General features: G+C 33.9%; 1 protein-coding gene across 4 annotated transcripts in view; it reads left to right on the top strand.

The window, feature by feature from the left end:
- Positions 1-25,511, top strand: part of SETD2 (SET domain containing 2, histone lysine methyltransferase) — a 143,323-nt gene that overhangs the window by 48,302 nt on the left and 69,510 nt on the right. For all 4 annotated transcript variants that reach the window (XR_008913494.1, XR_008913493.1, XM_001375941.5 and 1 more), the window contains 8 exons: positions 628-756; positions 7,670-7,793; positions 12,345-12,422; positions 15,780-15,877; positions 17,993-18,119; positions 22,070-22,204; positions 22,822-22,941; positions 23,993-24,670. Coding sequence is in view for 2 of the 4 variants with exons in the window: in XM_001375941.5 (XP_001375978.3) it covers positions 628-756; positions 7,670-7,793; positions 12,345-12,422; positions 15,780-15,877; positions 17,993-18,119; positions 22,070-22,204; positions 22,822-22,941; positions 23,993-24,670 (1,489 nt within the window). In the remaining 2 variants the exon portion in view is untranslated. The remainder of the gene's footprint in view (positions 1-627; positions 757-7,669; positions 7,794-12,344; positions 12,423-15,779; positions 15,878-17,992; positions 18,120-22,069; positions 22,205-22,821; positions 22,942-23,992; positions 24,671-25,511) is intronic.

The raw sequence follows: 25,511 nt of genomic DNA, 5'->3' as shown, positions 1-25,511 counted from the left end.
AATAAAGTTACATATCATAAGTAATGTGTAAGGTCAGTTTTGCATTTAAATGTAGCGTTACATGTGTAAAGAGTAAGTTATGTTAAGCGATAGTGCACGAAATGAAAACCTACAACAGCATCTTCTTCACCTGAACTTGAAGGTAAATAACATTTCACAAGCAAGTTTATTTCTTTACATTCTTTCTTATTATCTGTAAATATATTTATGTTATTTATAAAGTACATTTCCTATTTTAAAACATATAAAACAAAAAATTCGTGTTGGGGCGGGGGGCTGGAACAAATTGATTGCATTATGAGGAAATTTGATTTTACATGTGAGCAAATTGTGTTACAAACTTGGCCATGGAACAAATTAAACTTGTGTGTCAAGGTACCACTGTATTTCTGAAATTTAAAAATGTAGCTACAAGCTAGGCATTTAACCTCTCTGATGCCTAGTTTCCTCATTTATTATGCAGGAATAATTCTTTACTACACAGAGTTGTGAAAAAAACATAGTCTCTTTAAGTGTAAACAACTGCTTTTAGGTATATGTAGTGTATATGAGTGGGGTATCTAATTATTAAACCGACCATTTTGAGTTTGTTCCTAAGGATTAATTTTTACTGTCATCTAATTTCAGTTCTTCACGTTGTCCAAATGGAGACTATTGTTCCAATAGACGATTCCAGAGAAAACAGCATGCAGATGTGGAAGTAATATTAACTGAAAAGAAAGGCTGGGGTCTGAGAGCTGCCAAAGACCTCCCATCGTAAGCCATCTCTCTGTTCTTTTCCTAACCAAACTTTCCTGTTATTGTGTGTGCCTTGTAACTTGAACATACAAGGTACAGAGAAAGGAATTTTCTGTTGTGAGCTTTAGTAACTATCTAGTTAATGAGATTATCTAATAAATAGTAAAATCAATTTGAGGAACAATTTCTTAGAATGTTTGCAATTACAAAACATCGTTTAATATTGCCAAAATGTAAATACAAATATTTGTTTTTATTGTTATACCATTTACTTTGTTTTGAATTGGTTTATTATCTGTGTTTTCTCTCCTTTGCATTAAATCATTAAAATAAATAAAATGCATTGCTAAGTACTATGTATTCCCTTTATACTGTATATATCAGCATGATAGGGTTAGATAGGTGAGAGAAATCAGCAGTCACATGGAGTTGAATAAGTATCCGATTGGAAGAAAACAGATATGAAGGGAAAATTTGGAAGGAGGGATAAGGAAGCAAGAAGTAAGGAATGAAAGATATCTTTTAAACCTTCCTTTTCATTCTTTTGCTTTCCAACTTGATTTGTAGCAGCTTATTATACAGGCAGAGGAAGCAAATTTTCTTGCTATTTGAAATATATCCTGGAATATTTACTCTAAGAACACTTTACTATTATACATTTAGGGTTTTTGATTAAGAATGTTTTTTGCATCTTGTGTAATGCTTTGCTTTAGTTTTTTGTTGTTGTTGTTGTTTTTTTTTTTAATAACATATAGTAGTACCTCAGAGAGCCAATATTGCATAATGGTGAAATTTTTTAAATTGAAATTTACTTTTCAAAGACTATAAAATACAGGCACTCTTTGGGGTATTTTTGGTTTTGATTTTAAGGCAGTGCTTATACATTTTATTGTCTATTAGGAAAAGTCTTGATTTTCAAGATTCTTTTTGTAATCTTTTTTTCTTCTAGATTCTCTGCTGTAACAATAGCATCCCATAGTTTCATCTGACACCCCTCTGCATATGATTTCCAAATTCTTGTCTCTAGCATTGACCTTTCTGAAGGGTAGATTCATTTTTCCTATGCCTAATGAACCCTTAGACCAGATATTCTGTTGGCACTTTAAATAAACTATATCTGAGAATGAATTCATAATTTCTTTAACTGCACCTCCGAAATACCTTCCTGATCTTTTTATACTATTTCATAACTTTATGGCTTAAATCCATTGTTATTCTGGTCTCACCTTTCATATCTAGTAAGTCATGCTCATTTGATTAAGTTAGCCTTCTTCTTTCTATTGCCATTCCTATAATTGAGGCCTTCATGACTTCTCACTTGGAATTATTAGTTTCCTGCCTCCTTCTGATCTTCCTGCATACTCGTACCAGATCAACATTCCTAAAGCCCATCTCTGGTCATATCACTCCTCTGTTCAAAGTAATCTAGTGATGAGGCTCATAGGTGCCTCTGTGGTTAGAGTAGGTGCCTGGATATAGGACACCTTGAGTTCAAATATGGCCTGACATTTCCTAACTATGTGACACTTAACCCCAGTTGCCTAATCCTTACCACTCTTCTGCCTTGGAACTAATATCTGCATCAATTCTAAGACCAAACATGAGGGTTTTAAAAAAATAAACAAAATCTGTGACTTTCCAGCCTGCTACCAAACTGGGAAGTCACAGTGTTTTATTTGTTTGTTTTTTATTCATAATAAAGTGAGCCCACTTTATTATAAGTAAGTAAAAGGCATTAGTGGTTTCTTTCTTTCATAGCAGTCATTTTCATCCCCCTCCTCCCAAATTGAATCTTTGTGACAAATAAAAAAAATTAAAGGCAAGTATCTGATAGAGAATGTGTCAGAGAATATACATACAATATCATTTTAGTAGTCTCCTGTCTCTTTTGCTGCTTCTTCATGAATGGGTTTGTGTGTCATGGGGAGGAGAAGGCAGTCTTTTTGTTTATTACACCTTTTAAGAAATGAACAATTTAATGGGGAAAAGCAATAGACAAAATGAAGTTGAAAAGGGGGGAAGAGGGAAAGTGGTTGGAGGGTATTTTTGTGATATTTGTGAAGTCAACCAGTCAGTCTAACAATAAATATTTAAGTGCTAGACATATAAAAAGAGTTAAGAGACAGCCCCTGTCCTCAAGAAGCTTACAGTCTAATGGGGTAGATAGCAAGCAAACAAGCATATACAAATAAGCTGTATGTGAGATAAATAGTAATTAACAGAAGAAGGCACTAGAATTTAAAATGGTTGAGAAAGGATTCCTGTAAAAGATAAGATTTTAGTTGGGACTTGAAGAAACCAAAGAAGTCAATAAGTGAAGTTGAAGAAGGGAGAGTATTCCAGTCATGGTTGATTGCCAGAGAAGATGCCTTGAGGAGAGAGAAATGAAATACCTTACATATGAACAAGCAACCAGGAGACCAATGTCACTGGATTGAAGAATTCATGTTAAGGGAGTAAGTTCTAAAAAGATTGGAAAGAAAGAAGGAGAGTAGATAATGAAGAGCTTTGAGTGCCAGATGATTTTGTTTTTTATTCTGGATAGGAAACAACTGGAGTTTTGAGTAAGGAGGAGAGTGACATGGTTGGACATGTTAAAGAAAATCACTTTGGCAGCTAAATGGACGATAGAGCAGAGTAGGTAGAAAACTGAAGCAGATGGACCTACCAGCAGGTTATTGGAATTGCCTTAAGCATGAGGTGATGATGGCCTGCACCAGAGTGGTCTCGGTGTCAAAGAGAAAGGTGTTGTAAAAGTGACATCCTCAAACCTTTACAGTTGCTCAGACATGGTGTGAAAGAGTTCTGGGTTGACAGGTTGAGTCACCAGTGATGGTGAACCTCTTAGATACCGAGTACCCAAACTGTACCCCTCATTTTGCATTTAAGCCCCTCCCCCTCCTTACCTCAGACAGGGGAGGGAGGAAGCATTCACATTGGACTGCTGGCCAGAGGAGTGGGTGATGTGAGAAATGTTCTCATGCCCTTAGAGACAAGGAAGGGAGCAGCTCTCTGGCACACATGTCCTAGGTTGATCAACATGGCTTTAATAGTAATAGGGAAGATTGGAGAAGTGGAGGATTTAGGCAGAAAGATGAGTTTTGTTTCAGACATATTGAGTTTAAAATGATATGTATTTGGAGACATGTAATTAAAGGTGCAGAGAATTTGGGACAATATAGAAGTGACAAGATCACCAAGGAAAGTGTTATGGAAGGAGAATAGGGCCCAGGAGAGAATCTTGGGGATAACCACGGATAGATGATTCTGGAGGAGATCTAGAGTTGAAATCAAGCAAAGTTAGCTGTAAAATTCTATTTATCCTTCTATAAAAGGAGATTTGGGGAAGAATTTTCTGCTCTATTCCTCCACTTAGAGGAAAGAAGCACATTTGAGAGTAATAAGGAAGTGTTGGGTATCACAAGTGATTCCCAAAAAGATATGATTTCTATTGATGACCTTATCCTGGAAGAAGCATGAAGTTCTTGAAGTTAAAAACGAAGCAGAGCAGATAGAAGTAGTGAGATTAGTGACTTTTTGGATCTTGGAAATTTCTTTCCAGAATGCTTGGACCAATTCATAGTTACACCAGCAGTGCATTTATGTGCTTTTTTTTTTTATTCATGAAAGCCCTTCCAGTCTTCTTTTTTTCCCCTCTCACTACCAATTTGATGAATGTGAGGTAAATCTCAAGAGTTCTTTTAATTTAAAATTTCTCTTTAATTTGGAGTAATGATGTCAAACTCAAATGAAAACAGGGCTACTAAACTATACATAAAGATCTTGCTGGCTGTGTATTGATCTAGAAAGTCACCTATTAGCAATTTATGTTATTTTCCTAGGTTTTGGAGATACAAAAGTCTCTACTCAAGGAACTGATATTTTATTGAATAATAAACAAATCACATTTATTGGAATATTAGATGCTTTAGTCATTAAAAGGATGAATAGGGTTTGAATAAGTTCAAAGTGGAGGCTGAGGAAGAGGACAATACATGCCAAATGTGGAAATTGATGTTCATAATGTCGTAAGGGGGTATTGGTGGATACTAACTACACAAAAGTTTGGTAGATTCTACAAAACTGAATAGGAAAAGGACTGGTAATGTAGTACCAGATTTCACAAACCTTTCAATTACATTCTAAAGAGATTAAACTTTTATATTCTAAGCAGTATGGAACTACTGATGATGCTTCAATAGGAAAATGGCATGATCAGGTTTAATGGCAATGTTGAGGAAGAATTAGAGGTGATATAGGTGTAGCTAGAAGTTTTTTGTTTTTTTTTTATAATTGTTCACACCATTATCTCTTGCTTGAACTATCTAGCAGCATTAATTATGGAAGAGAAGAATGTAAGAAAGATTGCAGTGGAAAAATCAGTAACTCTTGGTGACTGATTATGGGGAAGCAGATGAAAGGGTCATTGAAGATTTTTAATCCAAAGATGACTTTGTACCTGGATAATTAAAAAATGATGATGCCTTTAAAATGCACATAAAATACTTGTTTATATGGATTTATGAGTTGCGGTTTTGGTTTTAAAAGATTGGTCTATTGCAAAAATGAATAATATGAAGATAACCCAATGGAATTGCTTGTCAGCTCTGGGAGGGGGGAGACAACAGAGAAGGGAAAGAAAATGATTCATGTAAACATGAGAAAATAATTTTTTAAAAATAAGAAAACTTTAAACTGCAAAAAAATTTAAATATAATAAATAGAAGGGTGGATCAGTGGAATAGAATAGGGGTTAACTGCCTCAGTAATCTAGTGTTTGATAAACCCCCAAATCCAAGCATTCGGGTTAAGAATTCAATATTTGACAAAAACTGTTGGGAAAATTGGAAAATAATATGGCAAAATTAGGCTTAGATCAATATCTCACATCCTATAGATATGGTCAAAATGGATATATAATTTAAACATAAAGAGAGATAAGTAAATTAGGGGACCATAGAATCATTTACCTGACTGGTCTATGGAGAAGGGAAGAATATATGACCAAACAAGAGACAGAGAACATTATAAGATGTAAAATGAATGATTTTGATTATATTAAAAAGACTTTGTATAAGCAAAACCAATGCAACCAAGATGAGAAGGGAAACAACAAACTGGGGGGAGTGGTAATTTATAACAAATTTCTCTGATAAAGGTCTCATATAGAACTAAGTCGTATATAAAGAACTAAGTCAAATTTATAAGAATCCAAATCATTCCCCAGTTGATAAATGGTCAAAGGATAGGAATAGGCTGTTTATAGATGAAGAAATCAAAGCTATCAATAATCATATGAAAAAATATTCTAGATCCCTCTTGATTAGAGATGTGAAAATTAAAACGACTCAGAGGGTACCACCTGACACCTATCAGACTGGCCAATATGACAGTAAAGGAAAATGATAAATGTTTTAGTGGATATAGCAATATTGGGACACTAATGCATTGCTGGTGGAGTTCTGAACGGATCCAACCATTCTGGAGGGCAATATGGAATTATGCCCAAAGGGTTATAAAAAAATGCATACCTTTTGATCAAGTAATACTATTAGTTGGTCTGTGTTTCAAAGAGATTTTTAAAAAGGAAAATAGACCCATTTGTGCAAAAATATTTATAGCTTCCCTTTTTGTGGTGGCAAAGAATTGGAAACTAAAGAAATGTCCTTCAATTGAGGACTGGCTGAACAAATTGTGGTATATGATAGTGATGGTAATGGAAAAATATTGTACTGTAGGGAATTTTCAACAGCATGATTTTTGAAAGAGCTAGAAAAATCTATGTGAATTAGTGCAAAGTGAAACAAGTAGAACCAGGAGAACATTATACACAGTAATTTCAATATTGTAGAATGATCAAATATGATAGATTTTGTTAGTAACAGCAATACAATGATCCAGGACAATTCGGAGGGACTTATGACAAAGAATGCTATCCACCTCCAGAGAAAGAAGTGTTGGAGTAGAAATGCAGATAAAAACATGACTTGTCACTTGTTTATTTGGTTATATGTTTTGGGGTTTTAGATCATTGATGTACAAAAATGAATAATATGGAAATTGGGTTTGTGTATAATATACATGAGAAAAAATTAAATGCACATCTAGAAAAAAAGGCTGGTTTTAGATAAAGATGAGCCATGTCTAAATTTGACATAATCATGGAATGTAATGGAGAGAATTGTAGTAGGCAAAGTGTGACATGGAAAGTATAAGAGGTTAAAACTGAAAATAAAGATATATGTTATAGAAATAACGCTGTATGTTATAGAGGTGTCAGTTTAAAACTAAAGGAAGAGATCATTGGGGAGTGTGTTTTCATAGAATTTTAGGGACTGTGCACATTTTGGGTAGGAGAATGGTAGAGGGAGGCGGTGAGAATGGAAGCTAATAAGAACCAAAGCTGTCAGAACATAGAAGGAAATCCAGTTTAGTGGATAGTAAACTAAGGGAGGAGGAATTACCTGAATGACCAGGCTAATGTTAAATAATTCAAAAAGAAGAGTTGAGAAAAGGATACTGAATTTTTAAGATGACTTTTGACATATTTTTGGTTCAGGAACATTGGATTGAGATCTTTAGTAACCCTAGAATAATGTTAGGAAGAGAGTTAAGAGAAATGAGTCAAGTAGTCTTTTGTTTGATTTAATTATACATGCTAATTGTTTTCCTCCAGAGTATACAGCTTAAAAATTATTCAAGTAAGTTCACAAATTGCTTTAAAACTCTTAATTGGTTGTGTCGATGATGATAATGACTATACTATTTAAAGCTAAACTAGCGTGCTGCTCATCAGCATGTCTAGTTAGAATATATTGATTATGTAAAGTAATAAGTTTTAAATTTGCATGATTGAGTAGCTGTTTGGAGCTTTAATACAGGAAATTATGCTTATTCTCCTCCCCCCTCCCCCCCACCCCGAATATTGTAGGAACACCTTTGTCTTGGAATACTGTGGAGAGGTATTAGACCATAAAGAATTTAAAGCAAGGGTGAAGGAATATGCCCGTAACAAGAATATCCACTATTATTTCATGGCACTGAAGAATGATGAGGTAAGTTTACTCTCAGGGATTGTTTCTCCAGGAACGAATAAAGAGAAAGAAGAGCTGTTTTGCTGGATTTTTAAATTCATTATATATATTTATTTAAAATGATAGGGTCCAGAGGGTATCAATAATAGTTTTAGTAGAAGAGATACTTGATAGTCTAATGAAAGTGAAAACTATTGATATCTGAATCCATTTACTCTGAAAAGTAAAAGGGAAGGAACAAAAAAAGGGGAGTGTTATTTTTATGTTGCTCTCAGAATAAGAAATAACTTTTTATACTGTTGTAAATCTGATGGCTAACTAGTATACTAATGGGGGTCAAATGAGTGAGAAGTCCAGATATAATTGATATGCATCTGTGCCTCAAGCTGCTATAAAATTGGACTAAGAAGTTCTGAGCTACAGCAGGCATAAAACTGATAAGATCTCCACACCAATACCAGTCTAACACCCCTCTAGATGGGAAGTACTTTTAGACTGAGGAGAAATGAACCAGGTCAGGTTGGAAATGGAGAGAGTTAAAGCGACTATACAAATCAGCAAGTGGCATCAGGCCTGTTCAATAGCCAGATATACTTCCTACTTGGGCAAGCTAGGGAGACAACCTTTTTTTTTTTTAAATGAGTGAGATGGTATTTTAGGGAAAATTTAGAACCAGAATCAAGTGACCTGGGAACTTTGAGAAAGGTCTCTAGGAGTAAGACAAATTGTGGGTATTGTTTATGTTATTATTTTTGTTCTAATATCTGTCCATACTCTTTTCTTTTGTAGTAAATTTAATAATACTTGGGAAGTAATAATGCAGTACACTCTGCATTATTGATAATTAATATATGTTCTAGAAAGTGTTTGAATTTCTTAACACTGAGACCAAGAAGGAAAATGCAATTTTTAATCATATTTTATATTTTATATCAAGATGTCTGTTTTGGCAGTCTTCTACTAGTTAACAAATTTGAAGGCCTACTTTGTATGTTACTATAACTGTTGCTAGCCAAGAAAGTAGCCTTCTCAAGAATTTCTAGAGCAAGAGTTATTGACCATTTTTGTGTCGTGGATCCCTTTGGCAATATGAAACCGATAAATCTCTGGATCTCAGAATAAGATTTTTAAATACATAGAATATGAGATGGCAAAGAAAACAAATTAAATATATTTAAATAGAGTTATAAAAATACCAAAAAGAAAAATTCATTAGCCCCAGATTAAGAAACCTTGTTTTGTTTTGTTTTTCCCCAACTGTTAAGGAGAGCAATTTGCAACTATACCCAAAGGACTATAAAACTCTGCATATTGTTTGATTCTGATTTTTGATCCACTACAAAGTCTGTATCCTAAAGAGTTTATCCTTTAAAGAAAATAAAAGGCTGAGGAGAGTAGGGGGAAGGTCTTACTCATACAAAAATATTTCTAGCTGCTCTATTGTGGTAAAGAATTGGGGAATAGCTGAACAAATTGTGGTATATAATGATGTTGGATTATTATTGTGAACAGGCAGTGGTGGTGGCTCAGTGGATTGAGAGCTAGGCCCAGAGATGGGAGGTCCTCAGTTCAAATCTGGCCTCAGACAGTTCCTAGCTGTAGCTCTTACCATTCTTCTACCTTGAAACCAATATCCAGTATTGATTCTAAGATGGGAGGTAAGGGTTTAAAGAAAAGAAATGTGCAGTGTGAATTCAGAAAAAGCTGGAACAACCTATATGAATTGATACTGGGTAAAATAAGCAGAATCATGACAACATTGTACACAGTAACAGCAATAATCAGCTGTGAAAGATTTATTAATTCCTTATTCTAAGCAATACGACAATCCTGAGGGACTTAAGACAAAGAAAGCTATCCACCTCCAGAGAGAACTATTTGAATTTGAATGCAGATCAAAGCATACTATTTTTCACATTAGTGAAATTATTTTTATTTGGGAATTTGGGTTTTATATGAGCATTCTCTAACAACAGAGACCAAGATGAAAGTATATTTAATAGATTAATACATTACAAATCAAATTGCTTACTATCTCTGATGGGGGAGGAGTGAGGGAGACCATGTGGATCTTAAAATTTTGGAAAACATTTGAAAATAACTATTATGTGTATTTGAGAAAATAAAATACATTTAAGAAGAAAAAAGCATAAGGACCATTCCACAATTAATAATCAAAGACTATGAATAGAAAGTTTTTAGGTGACATTCAAATTATCAGTAGCCATATGAAAAAAAAATTGTAAATTAAAACAACTCTGTTATGAGATTGACAAAATGGCAAAAAAGGAAAGTGAAAAATACTGAAGGCTGTAATGTTGGTGGAAATAAAACTTGGTACAATCATTTTGAAAAAGAATTTGCAAGTATATTTTTAAAAAATTTAAGCTTTGACCTAGCAATAATATTACTAGATCCATATTCAAAGAAATCAAAGAACAAGATAAAACAAATAATAGGAATCTCTGGAGGTGCTCATCAATTGGAGAATGGCTGAACAAGTGATAAGAATATTCATGTAATTCATGAACACTTTTGTGCTTTAAGAAATGGAGTGGTTTCAAAGGAACCTGAGAAGACTCACAAAGTGATGAAAAGTGAACAGAACTATTGACCAATCACAATCCCTCTTCATGAAATGTGCTCCCCATCTTCATACAGAGAGTTGATGAACTCTGAGTTTATATTCAGGCTTTTTTTCCCCCCAGGGTATGGGTAGGGAATATAGGCAATGCAAGATTTTATTTTGAATATACATGATTGTAATGAGTTTTGTTTTTCTTTCTCATTGGGGTGGGAAGGAGAAAAGAGAATTTGGATCTGAAAATAAAATTGAATTAAAAAAGAAACTTTTAGAAAGAAGTAGTTTATAGAAATAAGCAAAAAAAGATTAGACTTATCAAAGAGAGAAGTAGATGATTTTTGGGTTCCTTTTTACTTCTATATTGTTGGCCACTGGTGGTGGTGGGGGGGGGGGTGTGGAGGAGAGAAATTACAAGGCATGCAGCAAGAGAAGAAGCTGGAGCTTGATCAGCTGTCAATCAAAGGAAAATTCCATTTGGAATGTGACCTGGAAACAGTTGAAGGCACGAACCAACTGCTTGACTGGATTTTGGGGCTTTTGGGCTGATGGTGGTGACTTTGAAAGAAGAAGCTGGGTTTATCTCTGGGACTTGGGATAATCAAGCTGGAGGTGGCCTGGCTGATTTGAACACAGAAGAAGAAGGACAATAGTCCTTATATCTCTCTCTCTCTCTGACTTGCTCTGTTTCATGCTAGTGACTGAGTTGCCATTTCTCTTGATATCCTCCAACCTAAGACTCAGTGTAGATAATAGGGAAACCTCTAACCCTCTTACCTCATCCTCTATTTTTCCTGTTTTCCCCAATAAACCCTTACTTGAGATAAAGAATAGAAAAGAGTATTTCCTTGGAAACATCATACCTCGCCCTGAGTAATTTAGAAGGAGGCTGAAGAAGAAGGGAAGGGGAAACTGGAAGGGAGATTGGAAGAGGGAGGAAGGGAGGTATAAAAGGGAGGAGGGTAGGCAAAGGAATATAACTACTTGATCTATTAATTATATAATATTCATCAAATATATCCTCCAAGATTATCTATTACAGGGGTCTGTGCTAAGGATAGACAGCTGGGCCTGCAGTCAGGAAAACCAGAGTTCAAATCCAACCTCAGTCACTTAATAGCTGTTTGACCCTGGACAAGAGTCACTTAACTTCTGTTGCCTTAGTTTCTTTAACTGTAAAATGGGAATAATAATAGCGCCTATATCCAATAGGTATATGAAAAGATCTAATGAAAAAGTTAAATGCAAGAGCATGTATATATGATATTTAGTTTTCTAGCCTCTTGAATAGAATTTTAAACACCATTAAAGTAGTGTAAAATAGTTTAACTCTGAGAAATAATAAATGTATTTTTATACATGTAAATTATTATAATGGATTTGTTTCTGGAAAATCTATATGCAAGTCAAATATAAATCAAACAGGGTTCTTAGGAAGATGAAATCAGATCTTTATAAAGCAAGTAATAAAATATTAGATCATTGTTAACAGTATTTTTTGTATGTTGTGGAATTTAAAGATGAGTTTTTATAGACGTTACTGTTATAGTAAGGGATGATGGATAAAGAAGTGGCCTTTTAGTTTGGAAGACCTGGGTTCATCTTCAGCAAGTCATTTAACTTCTTAGCTCCTCCCACAGTTCTGTAAGCCTATAAAAGTTAAAGATTAGCAATTTATAGTCTATTAGTCAGAGGAATTTCCACACTCAGTGTGCCTGTGTGCCAGATATACCCAAAAGTCTGGATTTTCTTCATTTCCCCCAAATGTTGGAGTTCTCAGATCTTCTACCCTGGTGGTGTATATGATAAGGGTTGTAAATAGAGATAAGTGGGGCTATTAGGTTGAGTGAAATTTGTGTTTAGGTAAAATATGTGTTTAATATTGGTATTTTGGGGGAATGTTTATTTTAAGAAATTCACCTCAAAGCTTAATGCAGGGTGGGGGGAGGACTTAATTGGTTTTATCCATTTTTTTATAAATTGCATTGCAGATAATAGATGCCACTCAGAAAGGAAATTGCTCTCGTTTCATGAACCACAGCTGTGAGCCAAACTGTGAAACACAGAAGGTAAGGAGCATATTACTTTAACTTCAAAACCATAGCTCTGATGAAAAGATCAAGTACCAGTACACATTATATTGTATTCAGATCTTTTAGCACTTCTTAATTAAATACAATTTTAGCTACCATTAAAATAGCATAAAAATATTTTATTTCTATGAAATTATACATTTATTTTTTACAAACTTATATCATCATACACAATATATTACCTGAAAATTTGTATATGTCCAATTTTATATAACTTATTTATTTACTTTTGGAACTTTTACCTTCCATCTTGGAATCAATATTAAGTATTGGTTCCAAGGCAGAAAAATAGTAAAGGTTAGGCAATGGGGGTTAAGTGACCTCCCCAGGGTCGCACAAGATGGGTCGGTTTGAGGTCACATCTGAACCCAGGACATCCTGTCTCCAGGTCTGCTTCTTTATCCATTGATCCACCTAGCTACTGGGTTTGACCAACCCTATTACTTCCCTCCCCCCTTCTTTTTTTCTTTTAATGAAACTTTTTATAACAATCTTTGGTAGTTTAGATTATCCCCACTCTTTCCCTTCCTCCCCATTATTTATGTCATGATTTTTCTACATTAAAATCTTTTTACATTAAGGCACTCTGCTTTATTGATCCCCTATATAGGTTACACTTAAATATAGGCAAATCTTCTAAACTGAGATTTTTTAAAAAGGGGAATAAAGATTATTCTCCTTGCCATTCATTGCACTTTTAAGGAGGGGTAATAAATGTACCAAAGTCTTAAGAGGAGACTAAGAAAAGTGAGTCTGTGTCATTTTCCTCTCTATTTTGCCCCTTCACCAAAAAAAAAATTCCTTAGACAACCTTAGATGCTTCATGGAATAACTGCAACAGCAGCAGCCCAATTAGAGGCAAAGCTTGTGAGATAAAAAGCATGCATTTGGGGGTAGGGTGGGGTGCTGAGGGAATGCCAAGCATAACCTAGCACTTCTCTTCACTTTCTGGGATATGGGATGTAAAGGAGCACTGATAGGCTTCAAAAAAAGAGATGCTGCTTTCTGTGCAATGTGAGGAAGTTATAGGGATCATCTCTCAGTGAACTGCAAGGCTGAGTACTAAGGAAAAAACTTCATTTGCAATTCACATTTAGTGAGAGAGAGTATAGACCATATTTGAACCCCCACTGTTTGTTCTTTATTATGAACCTCAAATAATTTTCTCTTGGAAAATTACTTTTTATGTTGATTGACAGGAAATTTTTAAATTGTGCTCCTTACTGACTTTCACTACCCTCAACCCTAACCTACTTGATTTTGCAGACCTTTAACCTTTCTACTCCCTGTCTTTTGGCTGCTTCCCTACTGCCTACAAATACATCCAAGACTTCCCTTGTCCCCTTTCTTGAAAAACTTTCACTTATTCCATCCAACATTTGAGAAGGTCATTTCACTCCTTTTATATCTCTTTATTCACCTGAAACTTCTCCAAAGTTAACAGTAATCTGCTAATTGTGAAATCTAATGCCTTTCTCTAGCCTTTGACACTGTCAATCACCCTCTTCTCTGTAGCACTCTTGTCTCTGGACTTTTGGAACACTGTTTTCTATTTCTACTCCTCCTACCTGTTTGACCTCTCCTATTTTGCCTGCTTTGTTAAATCTTCATCCAGGCCATATCCACAGAGTGTCCCACAAGGCTCTATCTTGGACTCCTTTCTTCCTCTATACTGTTTTGTAATTTGGTATTCTCATCAATTCCTATGAATTCAATGATTATCTCTGTCCTGATTTCCAAATCTACTTATTCAGCCTTAACCTCAATCCTGACCTCTAGTCTCACATCTCCAACTCCCTATTGGACATCTTGAACTGAATGTCCCATAGACATCTTAAACTCAGCATGTACAAAACCTAACTTTCCCCTTTTCCCAACTTAGCAATTTTTATCTAAGGTACCTCCATCCTCTCAGTCTTTTAGTCTCACAATTTAAGTATCATCTTTGACTCTTCATTCCCATTCCTCAAATCCAATCTGTTGCCAAGTTTTATTAATTCTGCCTTTATTTGCAACATTTCTCATATATGTTCATTTTCTGCTGACCCTCCCACCAACCTGGTATAAATCCTAATTCCCTCAGACCTCCTCACTCATTTCTATCTTCCACATAGCTGTCAAATTAGATTTATTAAAGCCTAGGTCTGATGATGACTTTTCCTTATTAAATTTCAGGAACTTAATATTGCTTCTAGAACCTCTTTGTGCCATTTCTGAAACCCTGTGTATTCCTTTTCATTTCTGAAACCCATGTATTCCTTTTCAGAAAAATGTTTTTAAATGCACAAAATATATTCAGAAAAAAAATTTTAAAGCAAGTTCATGGATCCTTTACTCTAGGGGGCAACATACACTTATCTGTTTAGCCTTTGAAGTTCTTTATAATTTTGCCTCACTTCATTTATATATTATGATTCTCCTTTCTGCATCCTGTGATTGAGTTGTATTGACTATTTTTTTCTGTTTCTTTTACATGTCATACTCTCTTCCTTCTTCTTGCCTTTGCCCCCTATGTCTAAAATGTTTTCTCTCTTCACCTCCTCCACCAAAGAGAATTCTTGTCTTTTGGGATGCTGCTGAAGTACCACTTATTGCAGGAATACTTCCCCAATCCACCTAACTACTGGTGTTCTTCCAAAATTCTTTACATGTAATTAGTTAATATGTATTCTGTATGTATATATACATGCACATGTCCTCTGTTAGAATGTAAGCTTCTTACAAATAGATATTTTCATTCTTTGTATCCACAGTATTTAATGTAGTGTCTAATACCTAAGTAGGTACTTTATAATTGCTTTGATTGAAATACTTCTCCATTAATAATGTTCCTATGACTTAATGATAAGTAAGGTAATGCCTATGAGAGGCAGGACTAAAATTGCTCAGGGGTTAATACTGCTGATTTGTATTTTTTTTTTTAACTGTTATGGTTCTGTCTTAAAATTGATACAAAGTATCAGTTTCAATTCAGAAAAGCCTTAAGGACAAGGCAGTTGGAGTTAAGTGACTTGCTCCAGGTCACACAGCTAGGAAGCCTGATCCTGCTTTTCTAACAGTTTCATTGTCTAATGAAAGCTTAGTTATCATATTGAAAAGAATACAGCCAAAACAAATTTGTAGCTATATGACTGCACACAAATCATTTAACCTTTCAGCTTCAATTTCTTCCCTTGAAAAATGGCTATAACACTTGTATTATGGAGTAATTTCTTTTATTTAGACTTCTATATATTTATATTCTGAAATGCCCGGTGCAATATATTTTCTTAAAATTAACCTTTTAAATTTAAATATTAAAATTTTTTTCCCCTTCATCTCATACTCTTTCAGTGGACTGTGAATGGACAGCTGAGAGTTGGCTTTTTCACTACTAAGTTGGTTCCTTCAGGTTCAGAGTTAACATTTGACTATCAATTTCAACGATATGGGTATGTTTAAATTTATTTATAACCTCTCTTGGTGGATTAAACTTTGGTTTAAGGTGAGGGAAATGATGTTATGTGAAATTAAAAGGTTTTTTAATTCAATGTAGAGTTTAAAACTAATGAATAAAATTAGATTTTTGGCTGTTATCTAAATTTAGTCTTTTCAGTATAGCCTTCTTCAGTATTCCTAAAGGATATTTGAAAAATAACAGTTTAGGAATTTATTACAGGAGATAAAATACTATCTTACTGATGTTAAAATTACTTATTGCATTGTCTTCACAAGACTGTAGTGAATATCAAATAAGAGTATATCAAAGTGCTTTGCAAACCATGTGTCAGCTATTATTAATAACAACCCTATCACTTATTTTTTTATAACCCTTGTTCATACCATTTATCTTGCATACATGCAAACAATTGCACATTCCTTTATATAAACTTTAGCAGTATGGGAATAGGACTCAAATTATTATAATTTTCTGGTGACTGGTTATCAAATGATAGCTACACAAATATGATCATCTCCTGACCACTAGTGACATTCTGTAGCAACTAGCTGATGTTCTTTTGTGCAGCATTCCCCTCTTATTTATATTTTCTATTGATTTTAGATTTGAGGAACTTCCAAATATGCAAACTAAATTTTTTTCTTGTGTATATACTACTAGACTCAGTAACTTGGAGATGTACCTATTCAGGAAGACATATATTTTGTGAATAGTGTGGTTAGGTGCCTTGTATTTCCAAGAGCTCTTCCTACTAGATATTTCCAACCAGACATTTTTTCCTTAATTGAATAAGCTTCTTTGCTTCTGTAAGAAAAACCATATGCTGACTACATCAAGGTTCTAATTTACTTTTTATTAAATTGTAGATTCCTCTTTTTTTCCAGCTTTGCTGTTTTATATTAATTCTATTGTATTGAAGTTCTCCCTAAGGAAATTTTTTTGGGAAAGGGAGATGATATTCCAAGGGAAATCCAAAATAAGAAACCAAATGATCCAAAACAGCTGAACTCTGTTTTATTTGCAAGAGTATAGATTCACTTATGTATTGCCTTTTTGGTAACATGCCCAAAGTGGAACAAAATACAACCATTTTTCCTTTTACCCTAAGTCATTACATGACTCACTTAATGGAGTAATTCAGATATGGTGGGAGTTGGGCAAAGAACAGTGAGACTCATACCTCCTCTGTTCGTAAAACTATCTAGAGAAAAAGGTAGCAAAGCTGCTTAGGAGTTTTAATTCAGGTTAAAAGTAATGACAGTTGGGGCAACTAGATTGCCAGGTCTGTAGTTGGGAAGACCTAGGTTCAAATCTGGCCTTAGATACTTCCTTGCTGTTTGGTACTGGGCAAGTCTTACACTGATTGCCTAGCCCTTGCCCCTTGCCCTTTTCTCTTAGAGTTGTTACACTAGAATAAAAGATAAGGGTTTAAAGAAACAAAAGTAGTGAGGTCTGATCTGGAATGGTACAAGAAATGGTAAGCAAAGTAAGCAAGAACTTGATGGGTGATGGGTATGGTAATTAAGGAGGAGCAGTGAAACAATTACAAAGTTTTGAATTGAATCACTAAGAGAATAGTAACACCATCAAAGAAGAGAGAGAAGTTCAATGTTCAGCATTGAGAAAGGCCTGCAGTGGTGGAAGATGAAGTTCATATGTGGGATATAAGAATAGTTAGATGATAGCTTATGTTCTTTTAATTCTTAATGTGAAAAGTCACAGAATCTTAAAATTGATAGAGATCTTGGAGACTCTATAGATTATGGCCTATCCCTGAAAAAGAATTACTTCTGTGATACCAAGTACATTATCCCTAGCATCTGCCCCACTGTCTGTCATGGAGAGTAGGTGCTTAAGTGCTTGTCAAATGGAATTTTACCTGAAGCAATAGCTTTTCAAATACTATAATCGTTGTCATGTCCCATTTTGTTAATATTTTTCTATAAACTAAACATTTCCCAATTAATTAAACCAATCCTCATTATAATATGGAATAAAATTCCTTTTGTGTGTTTACAAATATTTTCTGAAGACAAAACAATATTTAAAAATTTAAATATAGTGTTCATTCAATTTAATTGACATCTTTCTTGTGTTCCATTGTCAGGAAAGAAGCTCAGAAATGTTTTTGTGGCTCAGCAAACTGCAGGGGTTACCTTGGAGGAGAAAATAGAGTCAGCATTCGTGCAGCTGGAGGAAAAATGAAGAAGGAGCGATCTCGTAAGAAAGACTCTGTAAGTGTTCCATCCTCTCTTCATACCTTTGTAATACTTAATACTTCCTATTTTTTCTTTAAAGACAAAAAATTATCCAAATATCTCAGTAATTGAGGGGAAATATAATTTAGAGGGTAAGAGTTGCAGAGTTCTTTGTAATTCTCTAATCATTAATATTGAAAGAAGTTGTCTTCCATCCTTTTAGTTACTATTGAAGATCATTTCACAAATAGCTGGGCCATTGTCACTTCAGGAATTTAAACCTTTTGGAACTTTTTGAACATTGTTTCATGATTAATTTGACTAAATTGTTTTTATTCTAATTGTGAGGAGTTTTTTTGGTATTGGTTTCATATGCATGCTTACTTAGATCGTGGGCTTTAGAGGGATAGTAGCAAGCCCCAGAAGATATTAAACATTGCTATATAGCCATTTTTAGGTGTAGAAGAGGAATTATGTTAACCTGGAGGGGAAAATTAAATGCCAAAGTCAAAATAGACAAAAATTAAAAAAGGTTCTTCTTAGGCAATTAATTTTTAGGACCTTAAACATAAATAAAGCTCTTAAAACAATGTCTGGCACATAGTAAACACTATATAAATGCTTGTTACCTTCCTTCTCCTTACCAACACAAACTTGAGACCAAAGGTTTTCCTACATACGTTTATTGTTCAGTATAGAAAAGGAGAAGAATGAAAACGATATTTATTTCTATATGATGTTCATGGCTTTCCTAAGAACTTAAGAGTTACATATGAATTGGAACATAGTTTATACCCTTGAGATGACTGTCTCTGTTATGAGCGTCCTATGAGCGTGCCTTTTAATAATTATGTAGAACAAAATTAGAAAGAAAAAAAAAGGTAAAACAAGTAGAACAAATAAGTACTGTATTAATTGATGACACACTACTGATAGGTGAAAGAAACGGTTCCAAAGAAATATCATGGCCATTATATAATCTTACCTGATTATTACCTACTGATGAGAACACTTTAAAGCTGTATTGTGCTATACTGAATGAAATTCTTAAAAATCAAAAAAACTCAAATTACATTTTCATGTTACCAGTCATGTTCATGTGCTGGAAGGATACAAAATTCTATGTTTTGTGTATTATATTTCTGATATTTTGGGAGTGAAAAATTAATCCCTTTCTACAGAAATTGTTTTTGTACCATCCCTGACCCAGTTCTTTTATTGTTGGAGAAACACTTCAATTTCAAACCTTCACATTTTACTCTGAAATTTTTTCATTTACTTTTGCTTTTCTTTACAAATCCTCAAGATAGTAAATTGCCTGGCTAAAAAACCAAATTTATTTTTTGTGAACAGTCCTGAAAGCCATCAGCAGCCACTAAATTTAAGTGTTTAACTACATCTGCTATTAATTTGAGATGGATAGTGGAAATGGCTATAAACTTAATCTACAATTGAACTTCAAAAAGGAAAAATCTTTGTTCTTCATAAATGGTAATAAACATCAATCTGTATCTCTTTTGTCCTTTCTCCTCTTTTCAGAGATATAGCATTGGTTTAAGGCTAAATGGAATCATAATAGGTTTAAATAACTCCACAAAAATTGCCACATTTTCTGTTAATTGTTCTTGATATTTTTGTGTTGGTGTCATATAAATAGAGAATAGCTTCCCACTTGGACTTCAGATTCTTTAATATACTCACTAAGTTGGGTCTCTTTTTCTGTATATTATTTTGTTTGTAAGCTATGAGTGTAGAATTGAGCCTATGTGTTTATGATAATCAATAAAGGGCAATATGTGTCATAGCACTTTTTTGAAATAGTATTGAATTGATAAATTTCTTTTTATGCTATTGATTTTTTTTGGCATATCTTTTTTACTTAGCTAGTATTTTGTTTTTTTGTTGTGGAAGAGTTTTATTTAAATGCAAGCTACTGAATGCTTTTGTATTTGTATATTGCTAATGTAATTGTATAAAATTTATAAGCATATATTTTCCTTTATTTGTTGGGTTCAGGAGTCACTGGTTTTCTCATGCTTTGATGTAAATGTATATTTTATGACACCAATTTTTTTTTTAATTAAAAAAAATTTTTATTTGGTCAATTTCAAACATTCCTTGGTTACAAAAATCATATTCTATTCCTCCCCCACCCTTCCCCTTGCCAACACGCAATTCCACTGAGTATTAACATGTGTCCTTGATCAGAACCTATTTCCATGCTGTTGATGTTTGCACTAGGATGTTCCTTTAGGGTCTGTATCCCTTTTCTTCATGTTTTTGTTGTTATTTGTAACTCTTTTAGTTGGACTGTATGCTGTTGAGATTTTCACAGCATTTACCTAATAACTGTTAATCAGTTAAGCTTCTGTGATGTTGTCTGCCTCTCCTTGAGAGCATGTTCCTTGATGACTCTACTTTTACTCCTATGATTCTTAACATAATCGTGATTATTGCATTATATTTCTATGTACAGGTCTTGACTTTTTTAAATAAAATTTTAAAATATTTGGAGGGATTGCATATAAACTTATAGCAAAATACTAGCTTTTAAAAATTAGTTTTTTAAAAAATATAATTGCTCTACTAGTTGGATTATTGCCATTAAACTCCAAATGTCTTTTCAAAATTTCTAAATATGACTGTCTTCTTTTCAGAATTATTTTGGACTTGAATACCATTTTTCAAAATATAATTTCTAGAGTTGGATGAAAGTTAAGATTTTAAATAACCTAAGGATTTTATATATTTCCTCTTTAGGTTTTAGGAGCTCTTTAATTCCTTTTCTTGTTTTAATCTAATTTAGGTTTAGGAATAAAGTGTTTGTTTTTGGTGATTGTCTTATATTGATTGATCAGCAGTGCATTATTTTGTGACTTAGAGCTAAGGTTTCTGTTGACAAAAAGTAGTATGGAACCTTGGCCTGTTAACAGGTGAGATAATTGCAATTTTTTATGTTATGATATTGACACATCTCATTTCATATGTTCACTTTACTGGTTAGCACCATCAGCACGTAACATTTCAAGCAGGTGGTGTATTTGTATTTCCGATTTGTTGAAGTGCTTCTTAGTAGAAGGGAATAGTGTATCATTTATTTCACTGATGGATGTCATGCTGTTCACATGAGTTTTCATAGGAACAGCTTACAACCCAATGCCAATTTGACTCTTAAGAGTCTTAGGAATAGTTTTTAGTTGGTCTGCTATCTCAGCTTATGGTATTGCCAAAGCCCAGTTGTCCAACATTTCTGGGTTTTTGCCAGGTCTTCATAGTTCTAGTAACAGTCTTAGGCTCCTGTCATATAGCACCCTAGCTGACATTCCCTTATTTTGCAAATCTATCTTTTCTTCCAACCTCATAACCCTTCTTAGTGTTAGTCTTGCTTTCCAAATCTATTCTGCATTAGTGCTGCCAGACTGATCTTCTTAAAAGACCACCCATTTTAATCATACTGTTATTCAGACTCAGTATTTAGAAATTCAAAAATTTCTGCTTTTTTTCACCATAATTGGCCCATATCTTCTATTCCAGCCAAGTTGATTTCCTTTGCATTCTTTATTTATTTTGACTTTTGCCTTTTTACTTACCTTTGCTCATTCTTTCTCTCTCTCTCTTCCCTATCACCTTCCCTCCCCACCCACCTAAAATCTCTATATCTATTCTCTATCCAATTTTATAGTCTGTCTGAAGTCTTATTTTTTCTATAAAGCTTCATCTTTTTCAGGAATACAATTGGAGTCAATATATAATTTTTTGTTGTTCTTAAAGTGTATTAGGTTTGCTTTTTTTTTTTTAATGTAAATTTTAAGTTCCTTGAAGACCAGGACCTTTTCATTCCCTAATAACTTCTATAGCTTTTTGCAAAAATTTTGCTAGGTATTAAGTCAATATTTGTTGATCAGTTAATTTCCCTCGTCTTTTGAAACGTTATAACTTTTTTTTTTTGGTAATCTATGTTTTTTTCCTCCCTTTTTTCATGTTAGGTGGATGGAGAACTTGAAGCACTTCTAGAAAATGGTGAAGGCCTTTCAGATAAAAACCAGGTGCTCAGTTTATCAAGGTTGATGGTTAGAATTGAGACTTTGGAGCAGAAACTAACCTGTCTCAAACTTATACAGGTGAAAATTATTATTTTATTTCACTTTAAATCTGAAGCATGAACAGGGATATTTAATCAGTTACCTCAAGTCAAAATGAAAGGATTAATTCTTACTGGAATAGGTACATTTCTTCATATTGTGGTATTTATAAAGAATTTTTTTAAACTTGAAAATATCAAAAATTATTAATTATAAGATTAATTGCAGCTAGTGTGTGTCTGGAGCAGGTCTTCTCTGCCTCTTTAGCCATATCTCTCTTTTACTTTGCCATGGTACCTCTTTTCAGACAATGACTAAATCTTAAATAAAAAATTCATTTAAGGCATACTTACATTGTTATAACTTATTGGTATGGATGTTAACAAACTAACAATTGATTTCTTGGCCACATAGAATTTGAACAGTTATTTCATTAACCCTAATATGCTTCTCTCTTAATGTGTTTGTTTTTTTATTTAGAATACAATCTTCCCCAAAATGCATTAATATATTATATAATATTGTACCTTTATAGTTAAAATTTGTAGCATTGATTCTAATTGTAGTAATTAAAGTATAATGTTTTGGTTGATAAGAGTAGGAATGTTCCTATATATTATGCTTTGACTTTTCTTTTCCTTTTCTTGATTTTAAAGAATACCCAGTCTCAGTCCTGCTTAAAGTCCTTCCTAGAATGCCACGGGCTGTCTCTTTTGTGGATTTGGATGGCAGAGCTAGGTGATGGTCGAGGAAACAATCAGAAACTACAGGAAGAGGTCAATTATTTTTACTCCTTATTCAAGGCCCTCCTTTAATTTTTAAAACTAATATTTATGTTCTTAGTCTTTACATGTGACTGAACTCTGGTAATTTAATACTTCTTTTATTAGTTAGTTGTGGGAGTAAGAACTTAATTCATTATATACATTTGGGGTTCTATTAAATATTAATAATAATGAACTTAACACATCTACTTTGTCAGCAATATAAAAATGTAATGCTTAATTTTTCTTGTATACATTAGATTATACTCTAAAAGTAAATATGTTCTATGATGGGATCTTTCCAATCAATGAATTTTTTGGTTTGTTTATTGCCCTTATTTATAATTTTCATTGGAGTAGAGAATTTTGGTAAGAACATTCTTTCTGTTCAGGTAGATTCACATTTGTTCCAGCCTTTATAGGCTGGGGTCACTAAGAGGTTAAATGACTTGCCCAGGATTATATAGCCAATATATGATAGGTTTGGGACTTCAACCCAGGTGCTTCTGACTCTCATGTAGATTGCATACTTTTTACACAGCCTTTCTTCTTAAAAATTGTATTGTTTAATGAAGAATATGCTTTATTTTCTCAGCCTGCATAGAGGGGGGGAAATGGAAGATCGTGTGACCTGATATCTTTAGAGATTATTTAGTCCAAATTGTTTAATTTTATAGCATAAGAAACTGAGTCATACAGCTAAGCCTGGGGACTAATTCTTTTTATTTCAGGGATAGGAGAAGGAATTCATACATTTTGAACTTTTTTTAATAGCAAAGAGTTCTATCATACTTTATAGAACCTTAATAAGAGACTGTTAAATATTTTTGGATGGCCCCTTTAACCAGCTTGTATGGGTGTGATTCAGTCTTGATAAATTTTTTAGTGTAGCTTTCCTTTCATTTTATAGGAAATTCATACTGTATATGTTATATCCTTGAACTTTTGCATAAACTTGTGTTTGAATAAAAGCATTCTCATGAAATTCTTAAGCTTTGATCCAAGGGTTTAAAAATTAAACATTTTAAAGTGATGAACTTTTGTTAAAATTCTGTTTAATCAGATTATAAAGACCTTGGAACATTTGCCTATTCCTACAAAAAATATGTTGGAGGAGAGCAAAGTTCTTCCAATCATCCAGCGCTGGTCTCAAACCAAGACTGCTATCCCCCACTTCAGTGAAGGTGATGGTTATTCCAGTGAAAATACTTCACGTGCACACACACCACTCAACACACCTGATCCTTCCACCAAGCCCAGCACAGAGGCTGACACAGATACTCCAAAGAAACTTGTGTTTCGTAGACTTAAAATTATAAGTGAAAATAGTATGGACAGTGCAATTTCTGATGCTACCAGTGAGCTAGAAGGCAAGGATTGCAAAGAAGACCTTGATCAGTTAGAAAATGCTCCTGTGGAAGAAGATGAAGAATCACAGCCACAACAGCTGCAACCACAGCAGCTTACCCTACAACACTTGCCACCAAGCAAAGGTGACATTGAAACCCCAGTGGACAGCAGTAAACCGCCTGCCTCAGAGCCAGAAACTGAGCATGAAGCTGAGGCCAAAGAGAGTAATGGCCCAAAGCTAGAAGAACCTATTGCTATGGAAACGCCTTCCCAAGATGAAGAGGAGGGTGTGTCTGATGTGGAGAGTGAGAGGAGTCAAGAGCAGCCAGACAAAACAGTGGATATAAGTGATCTAGCCACTAAACTCCTAGATAGTTGGAAAGACTTAAAGGTAAGAATAAATTGTGATTTGTTTTTAACAATGTAATCGATTTGAATTTCATTGAAGGAGTCCAGATTAAATTATCTGGTTTATATTTTACACACAAAAAGGGTTGCTTTCTCTGAATTGGCAGTGTCTATTCTAAATTTATTTCCGTATTTTGCCTTGAATGTAGCCTCGAGTAATATCAGGTTTACAACAGTCAGCCAAATAATTTAGCTAACTCATTTTCCCCATTGGTAGTACCTAATGGCTTTTGTTCACTTTCAGTTTACTGTCACAGTTAAATAGCCTCATAATAATAAAGGGTCAATATTCACATAAAAAAAATGTCACTAATTCAGCATATCTTTAGGATCATTTTCAAAAATAAAGGTCTGGTTGGCCCCAGTATCTTACTCAGTGATTGAGCGCCACTTTTATGCATAAAATGTATTGAATCCCAAGCCAATAGGGATTTCCTTATCTCTGAAAATCTTCCTTCATACGTGTATTGTGAAGAAAGAGAATAGAGATCAGTGAACCTTATTCCTTTTCCATGATCACTCTTTAGAAGAATATAGTGAGGTGGACAGTGTTCATAATATTATCCCATGGTGATCTGATTCTGGTAGATCACATTGTGAACTAAGGTGAGTCTAGAAACTGATCAGTTGAGGATCTGAATTCAGATCTGAATTTCAAGTTTTAGTTACTGTGAGAACTTTAGGTTCTTTACCCTCTTATCTTTGAGAATTGTATCATTCCATTGCAAACCCTTTATGGCTGGCAGCACTATGATCATCTGAGGAATCTCAGAATTATTCAAATTTATTAGATCTTAAGAAACAAGAATCACAAACTGCTGATT

This window comes from Monodelphis domestica, chromosome 7, assembly GCF_027887165.1.
Source record: "Monodelphis domestica isolate mMonDom1 chromosome 7, mMonDom1.pri, whole genome shotgun sequence".
Taxonomy (NCBI): domain Eukaryota; kingdom Metazoa; phylum Chordata; class Mammalia; order Didelphimorphia; family Didelphidae; genus Monodelphis; species Monodelphis domestica.
This window is presented reverse-complemented; position numbering and strand designations above follow the sequence as displayed.